General features: G+C 42.0%; 1 protein-coding gene across 1 annotated transcript; it reads right to left on the bottom strand.

Moving 5' to 3' along the window:
• Positions 1-804: 804 nt before the first annotated feature.
• Positions 805-19,773, bottom strand: LOC139562213 (eukaryotic translation initiation factor 4E-like). The gene is made up of 7 exons (XM_071379686.1): positions 19,617-19,773; positions 18,107-18,207; positions 10,505-10,600; positions 10,052-10,115; positions 9,482-9,595; positions 8,979-9,118; positions 805-2,337 (listed from the first exon to the last, which is right to left on the bottom strand). Exons 1-7 carry the CDS (start codon positions 19,647-19,649, stop codon positions 2,223-2,225), a joined length of 663 nt encoding a protein of 220 aa, XP_071235787.1. The 5' UTR covers positions 19,650-19,773; the 3' UTR covers positions 805-2,222.
• Positions 19,774-20,035: the final 262 nt, after the last annotated feature.

Below are 20,035 nucleotides of genomic sequence, written 5' to 3'. Positions count from 1 at the left end.
AGAAGACAGGTGTGACTCATATCAGTGGTGTTAAGTTCAGACAGTGGGCATTGTGGGGTGTTGCCAGGCGTTGGCTCCCAGGCGGTATTTGCATAAGGACAAGTGTGTACTGTAGATCAACAGGTAACTCAGGTGGTTTGAACCAGAGATGTTTGGGAAACCTCATCATAGTGTTGTTGACTCTAGCCTTGGACGGAATAAGGACTGTTGGGTGTGTGCACTGACCGAGGATTACTTGATGTTATTTTGCCTGCTATGTACAAAGGGTGCATTATAGAAACATATTTTAGTACAAATTGATGGTTATGCAGTATCATGTTGATCTGGTTAACGAGTCTCCTATAGGCAACAAAGAATTTGACAATCTTGAGAAAAAAATGTGCATCTGAAAATACCCTTTAACTCACCACTGAATTCTAAATGAACCCCTAGTACTTAGGGAGTTGTTTAGGTGCTACATGTTTGGATAGGTGTGTAAGCAATATGGCAACAAAAAAATCCACCCAGCCAATCATACTATATCCAATCCTTTGAGAGCTACAAGTAGGAGGGGCTATGGATTTCAACACAGAGCAAGTGTCGATACTGGGTGTTTCAGATACACAGATTCTGTGCATTTTATAGGAAGATTATATGACGTTCATACAATAGGGTTCCTAAGATGTTATTAAACACTTCCAGGCTTTGTGAAGATCTCATTACCTATTCAGCGCTGATCGGTGCATTATCTGCATATTGAACACACCGCCGTAACACTATAGAAAGTGACGCTAAACTGACAACACAGGAAAGGAGACGGCGTGGTTCTGGTTTTAATGCAAAGCACTTAACCTTTACTTGAAAGAAGGTAATATACATTAAGATACATTATGAGCAAAATCATTTAACAATGGATAGATAGGAAGATATCCTTTCTTCTCCACTCGCACCAGCCCCAGAGAGTAGTGCGAAATGTTACAGTTTTTCTTAGGAAGAAAACGGTGAGAAGCAGACCTAAAACTTGTCCAGGCATCTTTACTTGCTATGATACTGTAAAAAAAGGTTCTATATTAAGCAGTAGTCCATGTCATTAACATCCTCAATAACAAAAAACAAAACAGAAAAAAAATATTGTAAGGAAATTGATTTTTTTTTAATGGTTGCCCTCCAACTAAGTAGTTTAACCTCAAATGGACATATCATAAATAAATAGGGAAAGGGGGGAGAAAAAAAAAAGTTTTACAAGCAAAGAATCCTCAATCCCAGCATGGCTGGAACTTCGTGGTCTTTCTTCCAAAATATTCACACTTAAGACCGTGTGACCACTACTATTCTTTTACAAACGTTTTTCTTTTTTGATACTGTTGTCTTTTCTGTAGCAGGTACATCTGCAATCCCTTATCATGCTAAACACCTCCAAGTAAAGCAGGTTAAAATGCTGGTTGCCCTTTAAAATCTGAGTCAATTAATCTTGTCTTTCCTATCATGGGTGGTTGGTGAGAAACGCTTTTCATAACAGAAAGTGATAGTAAACTCTGCATGAGAAAAGGAATTGGGTTTACAGCAAAGGAAGGTGTTTTTTAACCAAGCCTTAAACGACATCTTCTCCTCAGCTACAGTAGTAGTAGGGGGGAAGCCACTGGCATTATTATTCACATATACTCACCAATTCTAAAATTAAGTCATTTAAACGATCTTCTAGCTCAAATCCCAACAGCTTCAGCTGTTCTCCTTTTCTTCCGGACAAGATCCGTCAGTTAGCCAGCCGGCCAATCAGGTGCCAGGGAGGCGGCCCTAATTTTGTACACGTTTGAACAATTCTCTCCTCTGTAAAGAGGAAGGACACCAACAGTAGTTGACAACTGAAAAGTATGAATGTGTTGGTGATGCAGTGAGCTGGGACGATAAACTGAAAAGTATCAACACCGACCAATTATTGTGGACATTTGGCTGATATTGTTCATTACGATAAACTATAGGACCCTACTAGAGAAATGTGAAGTTTGAAATGAAATAAATTAGCTAATATGGGTGACTGTTAATGGGACAATTGATAGCTACAACATTCAAAGTAGTAGTAGTAGTAGTTGTAGGGGTAATATAAAAAATAACTGTGGTGCACATTAATGTTATAAACTTATCATTCAATTTATCGTGATAATTCAGTCAATTTATCGTGATATGGATTTTGGTCCATATCGCCCAGCTCTAGTGGGTTTGTAGTTGAGTTGGGTGTTGGTTGATCAGACTGAGTACATGTTCTTTGTGGTGGAACCACTCTTGCTAGACGTGTCGTCATGCGACTGGTAGCCAATCAGGAGCGTGATGGGGATACTCAGGCGCTCTTTATACTGTTGTCTGGAGAAAGAGAGAGAGATGAGAAAAAGAGAGGGAATGATGAATAGGTTCTCAGTACAGTCTTACACGCATTTTCGCCACCTAGTGGTGAACTAGAAACATTGCAGTGCTGTAATCTCAAAATGGATGAAATTTCTGCCAACTAAACACTTTTTGTACTCCCGGAGTAACTTGAAGGTTAACCTTGTGACCATGAATGTTTTTCATTTGAATTCGTTCAACTTCAACACATATAATATACAGAAAACCTTCAGAATTCTCTCAATGTGCCCAAATGACATTGTGCACGTGCAAGATTCTCAATTGGATATTCTCAACTCCTCTGTCCTCTCCTCAACTTTTAAAACCGGCCAAAGGTAAGCAAGGAGAGGTTACCGGGGTGGAATCCCAAAATACATGCAAAAAGAACATGTAGCTAGTTATATATACACACACGTATACATATATCTATATGTATGTGTATATATACACACACACGTATACATATATCTATATGTATGTGTATATATATATACACACACACACACACACATATCTGTATGTGTATATCTATCTATCTATATGTATGTATATATTATTTAACTAGCAAGTCAGTTAAGAACAAATTCTTATTTTCAATGACGGCCTAGGAACAGTGGGTTAACTGCCTGTTTAGGGGCAGAACGACAGATTTGTACCTTGTAAGCTCGGCGATTTGAACTTGCAACCTTTCGGTTACTAGTCCAACGCTCTAACCACTAGGCTACCCTGCCGCCCCATATATATATATACACACACACGTATGTATATATACACATATGTATATATATGTGTATATACACGTATGCATATAAATATAGGTATACACATACATACGTATATACACACATATGTATACATATATACACACACATACACAAATTTATATATACACCAATATATACACACACACATATATATTTATAAATAAATATATATATACACACACACGTGAAACACACATAAAAATATATAAACATATTTATACACACAAATATGTGTTTATATATGTATGTGTACATTTATATATAAATATACACAAACATATATGTGTGTAATATAAATATATATATACACACACAAATATACACACATGTATACACACGTATATATATATGCACATGTATATATACACACACATACTTACGTATGTGTGTATATGTATATATATATATATACACACACACACACACTTATACACTTTTTTGTGTATAAGTGCCATCCGTTTTGTCACCAAAGCCCCATATACTACCCACCACTGCGACCTGTACACTCTCGTTGGCTGGCCCTCGCTTCATACTCGTCGCCAAACCCACTGGTTCCAGGTCATCTACAAGACCCTGCTAGGTAAAGTCCCCCCTTATCTCTGCTCGCTGGTCACCATAGCAGCACCTATCTGTAGCACGCGCTCCAGCAGGTATATCTCTCTAGTCACCCCCAAAACCAATTCTTCCTTTGGACGCCTCTCCTTCCAGTTCTCTGCTGCCAATGACTGGAACGAACTACAAAAATCTCTGAAATTGGAAACACCTATCTCCCTCACTAGCTTTAAGCACCAGCTGTCAGAGCAGCTCATAGATTACTGCACCTGTACATAACCCATCTACAATTTAGCCCAAACAACTACCTCTTTACCTACTGTATTTATTTTATTAATTTATTTTGCTCCTTTGCACCCCATTATTTTCTGTCTCTACTTTGCACTTTCTTCCGCTGCAAACCAACCATTCCAGGGTTTTTTTTTTTTTTAGTTTTATTTTACTTGCTGTGTTGTGTTTGGTTCACCTCCATGGCCTTTTATATTTTTATTTATTTATTTTATTTATTTATACATATATTTGTTTGCCTTCACCTCCCTTATCTCACCTCACTTGCTCACATTGTATATAGACTTATTTTTTTTTTTTCACTGTATTATTGACTATATGTTTGTTTTACTCCATGTGTAACTATGTGTTGTTGTATGTGTCGAACTGCTTTGCTTTATCTTGGCCAGGTCGCAATTGTAAATGAGAACGTGTTCTCAATTTGCCTACCTGGTTAAATAAAGGTTAAATAAATAAAAAAAAACACTTGTGTGTATATGTATGTGTAAATATATACATACACACATACTTGTATGCATACATGTGTGTGTATATATACACACATGTGTACACACACATATATATATATACAGTGGGGAGAACAAGTATTTGATACACTGCCGATTTTGCAGGTTTTCCTACTTACAAAGCATGTAGAGGTCTGTCATTTTTATCATAGGTACACTTCAACTGTGAGAGACGGAATCTAAAACAAAAATCCAGAAAATCACATTGTATGATTTTTAAGTAATTAATTTGCATTTTATTGCATGACATAAGTATTTGATACATCAGAAAAGCAGAACTTAATATTTGGTACAGAAACCTTTGTTTGCAATTACAGAGATCATACGTTTCCTGTAGTTCTTGACCAGGTTTGCACACACTGCAGCAGGGATTTTGGCCCACTCCTCTATACAGACCTTCTCCAGATCCTTCAGGTTTCGGGGCTGTCGCTGGGCAATATGGACTTTCAGCTCCCTCCAAAGATTTTCTATTGGGTTCAGGTCTGGAGACTGGCTAGGCCACTCCAGGACCTTGAGATGCTTCTTACGGAGCCACTCCTTAGTTGCCCTGGCTGTGTGTTTCGGGTCGTTGTCATGCTGGAAGACCCAGGCACGACCCATCTTCAATGCTCTTACTGAGGGAAGGAGGTTGTTGGCCAAGATCTCGCGATACATGGCCCCATCCATCCTCCCCTCAATACGGTGCAGTCGTCCTGTCCCCTTTGCAGAAAACCATCCCAAAAGAATGATGTTTCCACCTCCATGCTTCACGGTTGGGATGGTGATCTTGGGGTTGTACTCATCCTTCTTCTTCCTCCAAACATGGCGAGTGAAGTTTAGACCAAAAAGCTCTATTTTTGTCTCATCAGACCACATGACCTTCTCCCATTCCTCCTCTGGATCATCCAGATGGTCATTGGCAAACTTCAGACGGGCCTGGACATGCGTTGGCTTGAGCAGGGGGACCTTGCGTGCGCTGCAGGATTTTAATCCATGACGGCGTAGTGTGTTACTAATGGTTTTCTTTGAGACTGTGGTCCCAGCTCTCTTCAGGTCATTGACCAGGTCCTGCCGTGTAGTTCTGGCTGATCCCTCACCTTCCTCATGATCATTGATGCCCCACGAGGTGAGATCTTGCATGGAGCCCCAGACCGAGGGTGATTGACCATCATCTTGAACTTCTTCCATTTTCTAATAATTGCGCCAACAGTTGTTGCCTTCTCACCAAGCTGCTTGCCTATTGTCCTGTAGCCCATCCCAGCCTTGTGCAGGTTTACAATTTTATCCCTGATGTCCTTACACAGCTCTCTGGTCTTGGCCATTGTGGAGAGGTTGGAGTCTGTTTGATTGAGGTTGTGGACAGGTGTCTTTTATACAGGTAACGAGTTCAAACAGGTGCAGTTAATACAGGTAATGAGTGGAGAACAGGAGGGCTTCTTAAAGAAAAACTAACAGGTCTGTGAGAGCCGGAATTCTTACTGGTTGGTAGGTGATCAAATACTTATGTCATGCAATAAAATGCAAATTAATTACTTAAAAATCATACAATGTGATTTTCTGGATTTTTGTTTTAGATTCCGTCTCTCACAGTTGAAGTGTACCTATGATAAAAATTACAGACCTCTACATGCTTTGTAAGTAGGAAAACCTGCAAAATCGGCAGTGTATCAAATACTTGTTCTCCCCACTGTATATACATATACTTGTGTGTATATGTCTATGTGTATACATACTTGTGTGTATCTGTAGGTATGTATGTGTGTATATATATATATATATATATATATATATATATATATATATATATATATATATATATCACACACACACACACACACACACACACACACACACACACACACACACACACACACACATACATACATACCTACAGATACACACAAATATACATGTATGTGAATATATATACATACACACACATACAGATATACACACCTATACGTATGTGTGTATATATATATATATATATATATATATATACACACACACACCTATACGTATGTGTGTGTATATATATATATTTATGTGAATATATATATATACATACACACACATACATTTATATGTATATATATGTATGTGTATATATACACATATATACACACACACATTTATATGTATATATATTTATGTGTATATATATACATATATATATACACATACATACACACCTTTACACACATTTATATGTATATTTGTGTGTATATATACACATATAAATGTGTTTAAAGATATGTATGTGTGTATATGTGAATATATATATATACACACACACATACATTTACACACATATATATATACACATACACTGCTCAAAAAAATAAAGGGAACACTTAAACAACAATGTAACTCCAAGTCAATCACACTTCTGTGAAATCAAACTGTCCACTTAGGAAGCAACACTGATTGACAATAAATGTCACATGCTGTTGTGCAAATGGAATAGACAAAAGGTGGAAATTATAGGCAATTAGCAAGACACCCCCAATAAAGGAGTGGTTCTGCAGGTGGTGACCACAGACCACCTCTCAGTTCCTATGCTTCCTGACTGATGTTTTGGTCACTTTTGAATGCTGGCGGTGCTTTCACTCTAGTGGTAGCATGAGACGGAGTCTACAACCCACACAAGTGGCTCAGGTAGTGCAGCTCATCCAGGATGGCACATCAATGCGAGCTGTGGCAAAAAGGTTTGCTGTGTCTGTCAGCGTAGTGTCCAGAGCATGGAGGCGCTACCAGGAGACAGGCCAGTACATCAGGAGACGTGGAGGAGGCCGTAGGAGGACAACAACCCAGCAGCAGGACCACTACCTCCGCCTTTGTGCAAGGAGGAGCACTGCCAGAGCCCTGCAAAATGACCTCCAGCAGGCCACAAATGTGCATGTGTCTGCTCAAACGGTCAGAAACAGACTCAATGAGGGTGGTATGAGGACCCGACGTCCACAGGTGGGGGTTGTGCTTACAGCCCAACACCGTGCAGGACGTTTGGCATTTGCCAGAGAACACCAAGATTGGCAAATTCGCTGTGCTCTTCACAGATGAAAGCAGGTTCACATTGAGCACATGTGACAGACGTGACAGAGTCTGGAGACGCCGTGGAGAACGTTCTGCTGCCTGCAACATCCTCCAGCATGACCGGTTTGGCGGTGGGTCAGTCATGGTGTGGGGTGGCATTTCTTTGTGGGGCCGCACAGCCCTCCATGTGCTCGCCAGAGGTAGCCTGACTGCCATTAGGTACCGAGATGAGATCCTCAGACCCCTTGTGAGACCATATGCTGGTGCGGTTGGCCCTGGGTTCCTCCTAATGCAAGACAATGCTAGACCTCATGTGGCTGGAGTGTGTCAGCAGTTCCTGCAAGAGGAAGGCATTGATGCTATGGACTGGCCCGCCCGTTCCCCAGACCTGAATCCAATTGAGCACATCTGGGACATCATGTCTCGCTCCATCCACCAGCGCCACGTTGCACCACAGACTGTCCAAGAGTTGGCGGATGCTTCAGTCCAGGTCTGGGAGGAGATCCCTCAGGAGACCATCCGCCACCTCATCAGGAGCATGCCCAGGCGTTGTAGGGAGGTCATACAGGCACGTGGAGGCCACACACACACTACTGAGCCTCATTTTGACTTGTTTTAAGGACATTACATCAGTTGGATCAGCCTGTAGTGTGGTTTTCCACTTTAATTTTGAGCGTGACTCCAAATCCAGACCTTCATGGGTTGATAAATTTGATTTCCATTGATAATTTGTGTGATTTTGTTGTCAGCACATTCAACTATGTAAAGAAAAGTATTTAATAAGAATATTTCATTCATTCAGATCTAGGATGTGTTATTTTAGTGTTCCCTTTATTTTTTGGAGCAGTGTATATACATATACACACAAATACATACAACTAGCTACATTTCTTTACATCTATTTTGGGATTCCACCCCTGTAAATGTAATTTGCCTGAAGACATGCTATTTTTTAAATAAAACAATAAGTAGCGTGTCGTTATTTTTTTTTAAAGTGTGCTTTTCTCCTCTAGCCCACCTGGTGTTCAACCTTCCCAAGTTCTCCCATGTCACCCCTCTCCTCCGTACACTCCACTGGCTTCCAGTCGAAGCTCGCTTCCACTACAAGACTGGTGTTTGCCTATGGAACAGCAAGGGGCACTGCCCCTCTCTACCTTCAGGGTATGCTCAAACCCTACACCCCAACCCAAGCACTCTGTTCTGCCTCCTCTGGTCTCTTGTCTCTCTCACCTGGTTAGTCATCTTAAGATGAATAGGTCGCTCTGGATAAGAGTGTCGGCTAAATGACTGAAAAGTAAATGTTAAATCAACACCTGTTTGAAAGGGGGTGTGGCTGAATTAAAGAACCCTCTTCTGCGTAGATACACTTGAGAATCCTCCACTGGAGGCAATTGAGGATAGGAAGAATTTCCAAACTGACACACGCCTACATTTGGTGACGGAGAAGTGGAGGACGGACTTCTACCCAATGGACAAAAGGAAAGAGATGTGACCCTACCCTATCGCCACGATGGCTTCCTTGTTCTGACAGTTCCCAGTCCAGATGGATATTTTATCTCCCTTGGGTCTGACGTTGACCACCGCTCCACACACGTCTTCACTGGCCTCGTCAAACGACTCGCCGATTAAACACAACAGCTGCAACACACAAATCAAGTACACGATACTCGAGAATAAATAACATGTTATTTACCCGTTAATTCACTGTCTAGCAACCCGTCCTTAACAGCAGATTATTCAATACTCTGGTAGTATAGTCATGAAGAGTTGCAGGAGGGTTGTGTTCATCAAAGCGATGAAAACTGACTGAAAGATGGAGGCTCTACCTGGACCATTGCAATGTTTTTGTTGTGCCCTAATGAATACTACACAGCCCAGGGTCAAATTCATTAGAGTACACAACTGAAAACATTTTGCAATGGAAAACAAAAATGAGCCTTTCCTTCGGTCCCGTTTGCTGCCTAATGAACAGGACCCAGGTTCAGGCATAATGATACTTACTGTCTCCATCCAGTAGCGGTCAAGGTCGATTTGTCTTTGCTGTTTGCTGAGGGTCATCAGCCACCTCCCACCCAGCTTGTTCTTGTCATCCTCCCACATAGGCTTCACCCCATCCTGACACACAGTGGTGGAGGAACGTTAGCGCACAACTTGACCACCAACGTACATCCTGGGCCCGTATTCATGAAGCGTATTACAGTATCTAGGATCAGTTTAGACCATAATGAATAACATTAAAAGGATAAGAGGGACCTGATCCTAGACCAGGGTTTCCTCAAACTCTGTTCTGGCCCCCCTGGGTGCATGTTTGTGTTTTTGCAAAAGCACTACACAACTGATTCAAATAATCAACTAATCATCAAGCATTGATCATTTAAATCAGCTGTCCAGTGTTAGGGCAAAAACGGGCACCCCCCCTGGGGTCCCGAGGGCAAAGTTTGGGAAACACTGTCCTAGATCATCAGTCCTCAGAGGGGCTTTATGTTTTCATTCAACATCATTAACTTGACAACGTACAGAAGAGCGACATGTCCTCTGATAGGATACTGTTTGTTTCAGAAGTCCACTTACCTTAAATAAGCAGTAGTCACAGCCGAAGCCTAACTTACTGGGCTGCTGTATGTGGTTATATAATCTACAACACACAACCAAGAGGCACACTTAAACACAGGCCTACAGATAAAATAATATTAGACACTATGATTATAAAATGATAGTGAGACAATTGATAGTTCCATGCCATTCTCCATTTTGATTTTGGAGAGAAGTCATGAGGCACAACATTCAGGGCACAGATAGCAATACATGGCATAGAACTGCCACAGTTAAAATGTCCATTCTGTAGAATACATTTCTAGCTGCAAATGAACATTCTGCTCTGCTGAACAGGAAATGGTCCCTTTATTCAACACTGATTGTTATGATGACGACATAGGATGGAGAGGTAGATTAAGGGGTGGTGATGTGGATTAGGAGGGAGGAGGAAGAGGAGCAGAGAGAAAGAGGGAGAGGAAGAGTACTCACGCCCAGAAGTCTTCCACTGTGTCAAACTTTGCGATGAGACGGAGGTTCTCTGTCCAGCTTTTGGTCTTGTCATTTTTGAAATACCACAGCGCCCATCTGAAGTGAGAGGACACAGTCAGAGATTCCCCATCGCACTCCCCGGTCCGCACAGACAGAGGCTTCTATTTGTCTTTAGTGGGCTAATCTTTTACCATCTGCAACTATCAGAGTGACCAGTCAATGTGTCGGTCTGCATATCAACAGCAGTAACAGTTATGGAAATGCATGAATTGATATACATCAGCCAAACCAGGGCTAAATTCTAACATAACAGCAAATGTAATAAAGCGTCCAACAGCAGACCTACCATCAATGACGCGTCCAACAGTCCGTTCTACACAACGTACAGCAAATAAAGGAAAGATTTTCATAGCAACTACTTAATGGGTAGAAAAGGAAGGTTACGGTATGGAATGTTGATGTCATGTTGCTCTGCCTATAAAAATCCATTCTTAAATGGAAGAAGTTTGGAACCACAAAGACCCTTCATAGAGCTGGCCACCCAGCCAAACTGAGCAATCTGGGGAGAAGGGCCTTGGTCAGGAAGGTGACCAAGTACCCAATGGTCACTCTGACAGAGCTCAAGAGTTCCTCTGTGGAGATGGGAGAACCTTCCAGAAGGACAACCATCTCTGCAGCACTCCACCAATCAGGCCTTTATGGTAGTGGCCAGACAGAAGCCACTCCTCAGTAAAAGGCACCTAAAGCCCCTCAGACCATGACAAACAAGATTTTCTGGTCTAATGAAACCAAGATCGAACTCTTTCGCCTGAACGCCAAGCGGCATGTCTGGAGGAAACCTGGCACCATCCCTACGGTGAAGCATGGTGGTGGCAGTATCATGCTGTGTTGATGTTTTTCAGCAGCAGGGACTAGGAAACTAGACAAGATTGAGGGAAAGATGAACGGAGCAAAGTACAGAGATCTCCTTGATAAAAACCTGCTCAAGAGCGAGCGCTCAGGATCTTAGACTGGGGCGAAGGTTCACCTTCCAACAGGACAACGACCCTAAGAAGACAGCCAAGACAATGCAGGAGTGGCTTCGGGTCAAGTCTCTGAATGTCCTTGAGTGGCCCAACCAGAGCCCGGACTTGAATCCGATCCAACATCTCTGGAGAGACATGAAAATGGCTATGCAGCGACGCTCCTCATCCAACTTGAGCTTGAGAGGATCTGCAGAGAATAATGAGAGAAACTCCCCAAATACAGGTGTGCCACACTTGTAATGTCATACCCAAGAAGACTCGAGGCTGTAATCGCTGCCAAAGGTGCTTCAACAGGGTCTGAATACTTATAAAAATGTGATATTTCAGTTTTTATTTTTTATTTATACATTTATTATTTATAAATTTGCAAACATTTATAAAAAACGTTTTGCTTTGTCATTATGGGGTATTGTGTATAGATTGAGAGGGGAAAACAATTTAATCCATTTAAGAATAATTCTGTAACATAACAAAACATGGAAAAAGTCAAGGGGCCTAAATACTTTCCGAAGGCACTGTATGTTATTGCCTATGCATTCATTTCCCCATCGTGTACAACAGCAAGTGTAAGTAACATGCATATATACATGTTGAATAGCAGAACCAGGCAGTCTTCCATTGTTCACCAGTCCTACCATTATTATATCATCCCTTTCCCAGGAAGGGCAGTGTTGTAGGGGAGGGGGGGGGATGAGAGGGAGGGGTGGATAGGGCATGGACTGAACCCTGTGCCCCCCGCCATACAAAATTTATACCCACGCCCCTCCTGGTCCCTTCCTGAAAAGACCTCCGTGGTTAATTGTCACACTGACTATCAGTAGAGAAGTAGGCTAGAGAGGAAGCACTCTAATGTTGCCCCACTGAAACATATGTTATTATTACACAACACCAGTGTTGGGACGAGAAAACACTTGGCGTGACTCGTCTGGTGAACCAGGTTGAGGTCATAGACATATGTAAACAAAAACACTAATGTGTCAGTTAAGGTAAAGTGGTCTACACTACTGCTGTTGGGGTCCTGAAGAAAAGACAAAACTAAAGGGATGTTGAGCCACGTACCCTTAAACAGTGTGTTGAAGTCCAGAACTCCCTACAACACAGTCACACAGTGTGTGTATATTGAGTGACTCCAGACTTCCTAGTCCCTAGCATCACCCAGAAAAACATCAGCAGGAGGAAGAGGTTGCACAAGGCTTGTTTTTTCTCTGGCGGCGGCGGCGTAACCCCAAATTAGTCAGAGCTGAAAAGTACCAACTCCAAAACCAATGTTGATCAAAAAGAGGCTTATGTGGTGTGCGTGGCAGGAGGCGTAGGCATGGCTGAATTTTAGAGCCCCCCATCCCATCTTGGCAGTGTAGAATTTCCTGCAATTCTAAACATGTCTCCATGGAGCTGAGCATGTTTTGCAGTTTTAAAGCCAATTTCCTGCAATTCTATGTATTTTTCCATGGCTAATGCTGTGTGTTATTTTGCTTAAACATAATAACAAAAATAAATACTGCTAAATTCATTGTTTTGGGAATTTTCAATTCTCCCGTTCTATATATAGTTCCTAGGGACTTGCAGGCTAGGGAATGGCCCTAGCCTTCACCCTCCAATCCAACAGGTTCCAGATATGCTCAATGGGATTGAGATCCGGGCTCTTCGCTGGCCATGGCAGAACACTGACATTCCTGTCTTGCAGGAAATCACAAGCAGTATGGCTGGTGGAATTGTCATGCTGGAGGGTCATATCAGGATGAGCACCACATGAGGGAAGAGGATGTCTTCCCTGTAACGCACAGCGTTGAGATGCCTGCAATGACAACAAGCTCAGTCTGATGATGCTGTGACACACCACCCCAGACCATGACAGACCCTCCACCTCCAAATCGATCCCGCTCCAGAGTACAGGCATCGGTGTAACGCTCATTCCTTCAATGATAAACGCTAATCCGCCCATCCCCCATGGTGAGACAAAACCGCGACTCGTCAGTGAAGAACACTTTTTGCCAGTCCTGTCTGGTGCAGCAACGGTGGGTTTGTGCCCATAGTCGACGTCGTTGCCGGTGATGTCCTGCCTTACAACAGGCCTACAAGCCCTCAGTCCAGCCTCTCTCAGCCTATTGCGGACAGTCTGAGCACTGATGGAGGGATTGTGCGTTCCTGGTGTAACTCGGGCAGTTGTTGTTGCCTGTCCCGCAGGTGTGATGTTCGGATGTACCGATCCTGTGCAGGTGTTGTTACACGTGGCCTGCCACTGCGAGGAACATCAGCTGTCGGCCCCGTCTCCCTGTAGCGTCTCCCTACAGCTGTCTTAGGCGTCTCACAGTACAGACATTGCAATTTATTGCCCTGGCCACATCTGCAGTGCTCATGCCTCCTTGCAGCATGCCTAAGGCACGTTCACGCAGATGAGCAGGGACACTGGGCATATTTCTTTTTGTGTTTTTCAGAGTCAGTAGAAACACCTCTTTAGTGTCCTAAGTTTTCATAACTGTGACCTTAATTTCCTACCGTCTGTAAGCGTCTTAACGACCGTTCCACAGGTGCATGTTCATTAATTGTTTATGGTTCACTGAACAAGCATAGGAAACAGTGTTTAAACCCTTTACATTTTAGATCTGTTTAGTTATTTGGATTTTTACGAATTATCTTTGAAAGACTGTCCTGAAAAAGGGACGTTTCCTTTTTTGCCGAGTTCAGCAACCAAAGAAGTATTGAACATATCAAAATATTTTATATTTGAGATTCTTCAAATAGCCACCCGTTGCCTTGACGACAGTTTGGCACACTCTTGGCATTCTCTCAACCAGCTTCATGAGGTAGTCACCTGGAATGCATTTCAATTAACAGGTGTGCCTTGTTAAAAGTTCATTTGTGGAATTTCTTTCCTTCTTAATGCGTTTGAGCCAATCAGTTGTGTTGTGACAAGGTAGGGGGGTATCCAGAAGAACACCCTAGTTGGTAAAAGACCAAGTCCATATTATGGCAAGAACAGCTCAAATAAGCAAAAAGAAACAGTCCATCATTACTTTACAGTCCCTCCAGGATATTTTTGTGATTTCTGTGGTCCAAAAAATGCTAGATTTTGCGGGAGCTATTCTGAAATTCTGCGATGTTTTTTTTTTACACATTAATTTCATATAAAGCAACAAAAAGTAATGTGCTAGGCCGATTTTAAACAGAATACATAATACAAAAACCATTAGAAACATCTAAAGTACTCAATTTTGTTTATTTTTTCAGAACGAACAGCTCTGTCAAAATCCATTCACACATTCACTCACACCTCTCCATCAGGCTTGGGGCTTGCTATCAACACGACGCGCCTCCCATTCCCATTCCCTCAAAAAAAAAAAAAGCCCAAATAGATTAAAAGCTGATTAATCGCTTTCAATTTGAGGATTGATTTGTATTCAAAATATTTCAGATTGCGATTTTTTCTGAAAGGGTTGCAAGGGAGATGAAGAACAGAAAACGCAAAAATAGAGTATTGTGGTTAATATGTACTTTTAAAACAGTATTACCATTTCTAAAAAATCCAGAAAGATTTTAACTTAATACGGATCACAGAGTTTAAAACGGCAAAGCTGACAAATTGCACTCAATGCTTTGAGCAACGCTCTCCATAGACAGACTGGGGAGAGCAGAGTGCCGACCACCTTACTAAAGCCAAGGTTAGCGGAGTAAAAAAGTTTGAGTAAAACGCCACACCTTGATTCTTTCAGCGCTTGCCAGTCGTCCCTGCTACTACTTCAGTCATGGTGAACTGTCGCTGCTGTGGGAACTGTTCTGACAGTCACATATGCTTTGCTGATTCGAAGTGACTTGATTGTCGACTTTCTCTTGTTTCCCAAAAACATTTGGAAATTGTTGTGCACGGTTTTTAGCTGTTATTTTTGTTGGTAAATGAGATTGACTTCTGTTCATTGCACTGCCTGTCAGCCATCACCCATCATCTTCGCACGCGAATAGACTGACAGCAAGGGGGATCGGTAACAGTGCAGTAATTGGTCAAAATTACAAACCCGCTTTTGATTGGACTCTTTTACGTGCAAAAAGTGCGGGAATTGGTCAAAACTGCGAGCTCTCACATAATATGCGCTGATTGGTTGATTTTGCATTGAATTATGTGATTGCAGAATCCTGGAGGGACTGACTTTAAGGCATGAAAGTCAGTCAATACGGAAAATGTAAAGAACTTTGAAAGTTTATTCAATTGCAGTCGCAAAAAACAACAAGCGCTATGATGAAACTGGCTCTCATGAGGACCGCCACAGGAATGGAAGACCCAGAGTTACCTCTGCTGCAGAGGATAAGTTCATTAGAGTTACCAGCCTCAGAAATTGCAGCCCAAATAAATGTTTCAGAGTTCAAGTAACAGACAAATCTCAACATCAACTGTTCAGAGGAGACGGTGTGAATGAGGCCTTCATGGTCAAATTGCTGCAAAGAAACCACTACTAAAGGACACCAATAAAAAAGACTTGCTTGGGCCAAGAAACACAAGCAATGGACAATTTGGAAATTTGTCCTTTGGTCTGGAGTCCAAATGTGAGATTTTTGGTTCTAACCGCTTGTCTTTGTGATGCGGTGTGGGTGAACGGATGATCTCTGCATGTATATTTCCCACCGTGATGCATGGAGGAGGTGGTGTGGGGGTGCTTAGCTGGTGACACTGATTTAATTATAATTCAAGGCACACTTAACCAGCGTGGCTATCACAGCATTCTGTAGCGATATGCCATCCCATCTTGTTTGGGCTTAGTGGGCCTATCAGTTGTTTTTCAACAGGACTATGACCCAACACACCTCCAGGCTCTGTAAGGGCTATTTTACCAAGGAAGAGTAAAATGACCTGGCCTCCACAATCCCCCGACATCAACCAAATTGAGATGGTTTGGGATGAGTCGGAACGCAGAGTGAAGGAAAAGCAGCCAACAAGTGCTCAGCATACGTGGAAACTCCTTCAAGACTGTTGCGAAAGCATTCCAGGTGAAGCTGGTTGAGAGGATGCCAAGAGTGTGCAAAGCTGTCATCAAGACAAAGGGTGGCTCCTTTGAAGAATCTCAAATATATTTCGATAAAAAAAAATGTGTTGGTTACTACATGATTCCATGTGTTTTCATAGTTCTGATGTCTACACTATGATTCAACAAATAGTAAAAATAAAACCAATGAATGAGTAGGTGTTCTAAAACTGGACCGGTAGTGTATATTATATTTATATGCACACACATTCATACGTGTACACACACACAAAACACTGTGGGCATAGGTGCCCCTAAATAACGCTTAGGCGGCCTGCCCAAGGATGTCAATGGCAGAAAAATCCCTGTGAATAGAATCTGAAATCCACTGGTCTAGGATCAAGTTTTTCAAACAGGACAAAATACCAGAACTATGGAGTTTTAAAGCATCAGAATGGCCCATAATCTGTGGTTCGGGAGGTACAGCATCCACCTGAGGCAGGGACAGGACAAACAGAAAGGTCTAGAGTGGGTCTACTGAGGCAGTGTTTTATGTCAGCAGTTCTACCCGGTCCGATGTACTGCCTACAGTAGTCTATGGCCTGGCTCCCTATTCAAAAGACAGCCACTCGATTGGATGTGCTAGAACAGAAAAAAGTGATGATATCACAATGTCAAATCCGTAGAGCGCAAGTTTGATCAGCTTTGTTCTTCATCTAGGTTTAGGGCTAAAGCTAGCTGTGAGCATGTGAATGGAAATATTTTAGGAAGCACCAAAGCATTTTGGCCTAGTGAGCGTGACCCTAGTATCCCCATCTGTGTTGTGTTCATTTGGGAACACAATAATAACACGTTTTAAAAGGTTTTGCAACTAATAAAAAAATTCTTAATTTCTTATTGGACAAGCCCAGGTCTGATTGTCATTTCCCTTCCGTTTGGTATCTAATGAATGAACATGACCCTGGGGTTTATTCACTAGGAACAAAACGGAAGCCAACAGAACGAAAGAGGGAGGGACCTACCTGAAATTGTCCAATAAAAACTCTTGTTTTTGTTGCAGTACCCCAGCGATGTAATCATTAGTCCAAACAGTTGCGTTTTGCAACAAAAACAAGTTTCTATTGGACAAATTCAGGTAGGCCCCCCCCTAGTGAATATACTCCTGGTGTCAACGCTGAGCAGCAGATGTGTTGTAATCAGCAGCCAGTTGTCAGCAAAGTGGAAATATTGTACCAAACAAGCACCGCTTCCAGCCCAAACAGCTACAGGACAGACATAAGTCACATACAAGTCTTACAGAGCACCCGGGTCAGAGAGAAAGTCTCAGCTATTTAGTGGCGATTCCACTGTAGTGAGTCATGGGCTACAGTGGCAGAGTAAGGAGCCCCTCTCTGTATTTACCTATGGTGAATAATATGGTAATCACAGGCAGAGTAGATTCAATGAGGAGACATCTTGTCTAATCCTATCTGTTATGCTATATAAAGCTGATATTCTGCAAAGTAATAGCCTATGTTTAAGGCTACCTGTGTTACTGATTGTTGCATGTGCTAACTACCACACAAAAAGTTGTCTCATTTACTAATTGTTATGCACAAAAGCAGACAGACACATGGTACCCATACTTGTTTTGCAGGGGGTGTTTGATGTACTGCTCAGAACCAGTGACCACAGGTGGTGCAGTGGGAATTACTTCAGGTTGGGGCTCTTCTGTTTCAGGTGCATTCTGGATGGGATGACACAGCAAAAACATTCATCAGTACAATATTAGCTGTTTGCAGGAAATCTGACATCCTTAGACCCATCCTGCCAATAGCTCCTAACATCATATCAAAATCAAGGACAATTATGGAAACTAACTGGGGCAGCAGGTAGCCTAGTGGTTAGAGCGTTTGGGCCAGTAACTGAAAGGTTGCTAGATCGAATCCACGAGCTGACATGGTAAAAATCTGTCATTCTGCTCCTGAACAAGTCTTAACTGACTTGCCTAGTTAAACAAAGGTTACATTTAATAAAACTACTACAGACACTAAATACCTGTGCATTATATCTACTTATTTCTACTACTGAATGATACATACAATGCCTCTACATGTCTACTGAATATCTACCAACATCTCTGTAGGAGATGCTGAAGAACTAGACTTCCACTATTGAAAGATCTAGAACAAGGGGATGTGAGGTGACAATGGCTAGCTGTTTTGTCAATGTGGTTAGCTAGCTAGCTACGTTTTCTGTTCACCTGAGACTAAGCCAAACGTTTGTGTAGTTAGCCATTGCTAATAGCTACTACTACTAGAGAGCCACATGTGATTGAAACTCTTGCTACTACTCGGTAGCTAGCTCCTAAGTAGTTAGCTAGACCGTCCATATGCTTCATCTCTGATTCATTGATTCGCCGCAAGTCATGCGCCTGCTGGATGGGGCTGATTCCAAGATAGCTAACTACTTCAGTTGACTGGATGACTCACTCACTAGTACGTTAACTAGCCAACTAAACCATTTTTAACGTTAACTTCTACAGTTGTTAGTTAGCTAATTCAATAATGTCAGATTGTTGTATAGCTAATTGGGAACAATTTAGCACGCTAACTAGTTACAACTAGTAATTCATTCAATTTGGCCCCAAAACAGGTCAATTTGTGCAAAACAATTGCAGATTCAAATGAGCAAGCCCCATGGCAGCAAGTTAGTTAACGTTAGCTATCAGGCTAGCTAGCTATAGTTAGCAAGGTAACATTCACGTAAAATCTAAGTTAGCTAACACAGCACAGACACGTGTCTAGATGTCACCATTTTTTTTATCGTGTAAATAAAACCAATCACAAATACGATCAATAGTTTTGAAAGGACACAGTAACAGTGTAATATATTGAATTGTATTGACTCAATGAACCAAGTAGGAACTACCTAGCTATGTCCAGTCACTCCCTGCCAACAGTCTCCAATGCCACCCCCTAAATCCATCGCTAGCATTGCTGAGCATGTTGGAACCAGACACCCGCACTTTCACAGACCCTGGAGCAAAATATTCCGTTAAAACCTGGTAGATTTAAATCCTATAAGATGAAACTTAACGAAATAAAAAAAGGATGGGTTCTACATTCAGTTTTTATTCGTGAAATGTCCACATACCTCGATCTCGCTTACCGGCTCCGAAGTCGCCATCTTGCCTGTAAAAATTATCCTGTCCGTTCGGAGCTGGTGCGTCACGAATCACTCAAAAATATACGGAAGCCTTTTTAGCTCAAGAGCATGTGAATGGCAGAAAGCCCGCTATCTCTGACAGTAGACTTTTCATACGCAGGCATATTATCACTATTTATTCCAATTATAATACTACAAATATTTAAGTCTCCACTACACTGTGACAAAGGAATGGACCCGGGGAATCTATCTTTTTTTGTTCTACTGGTTACCATCTATTCCCAAAAGTACATTCTTGAGGGTCTACACACACATATCTAATCAGGGGTATTGCCATCTGTTATGTTCACCTGAGACTGCACGCACGCGCGCACGCGCGCACACACACGCACACACACACACGTATT

Source organism: Salvelinus alpinus, chromosome 32, assembly GCF_045679555.1.
Source record: "Salvelinus alpinus chromosome 32, SLU_Salpinus.1, whole genome shotgun sequence".
In the NCBI taxonomy this organism is placed as follows: domain Eukaryota; kingdom Metazoa; phylum Chordata; class Actinopteri; order Salmoniformes; family Salmonidae; genus Salvelinus; species Salvelinus alpinus.
This window is presented reverse-complemented; position numbering and strand designations above follow the sequence as displayed.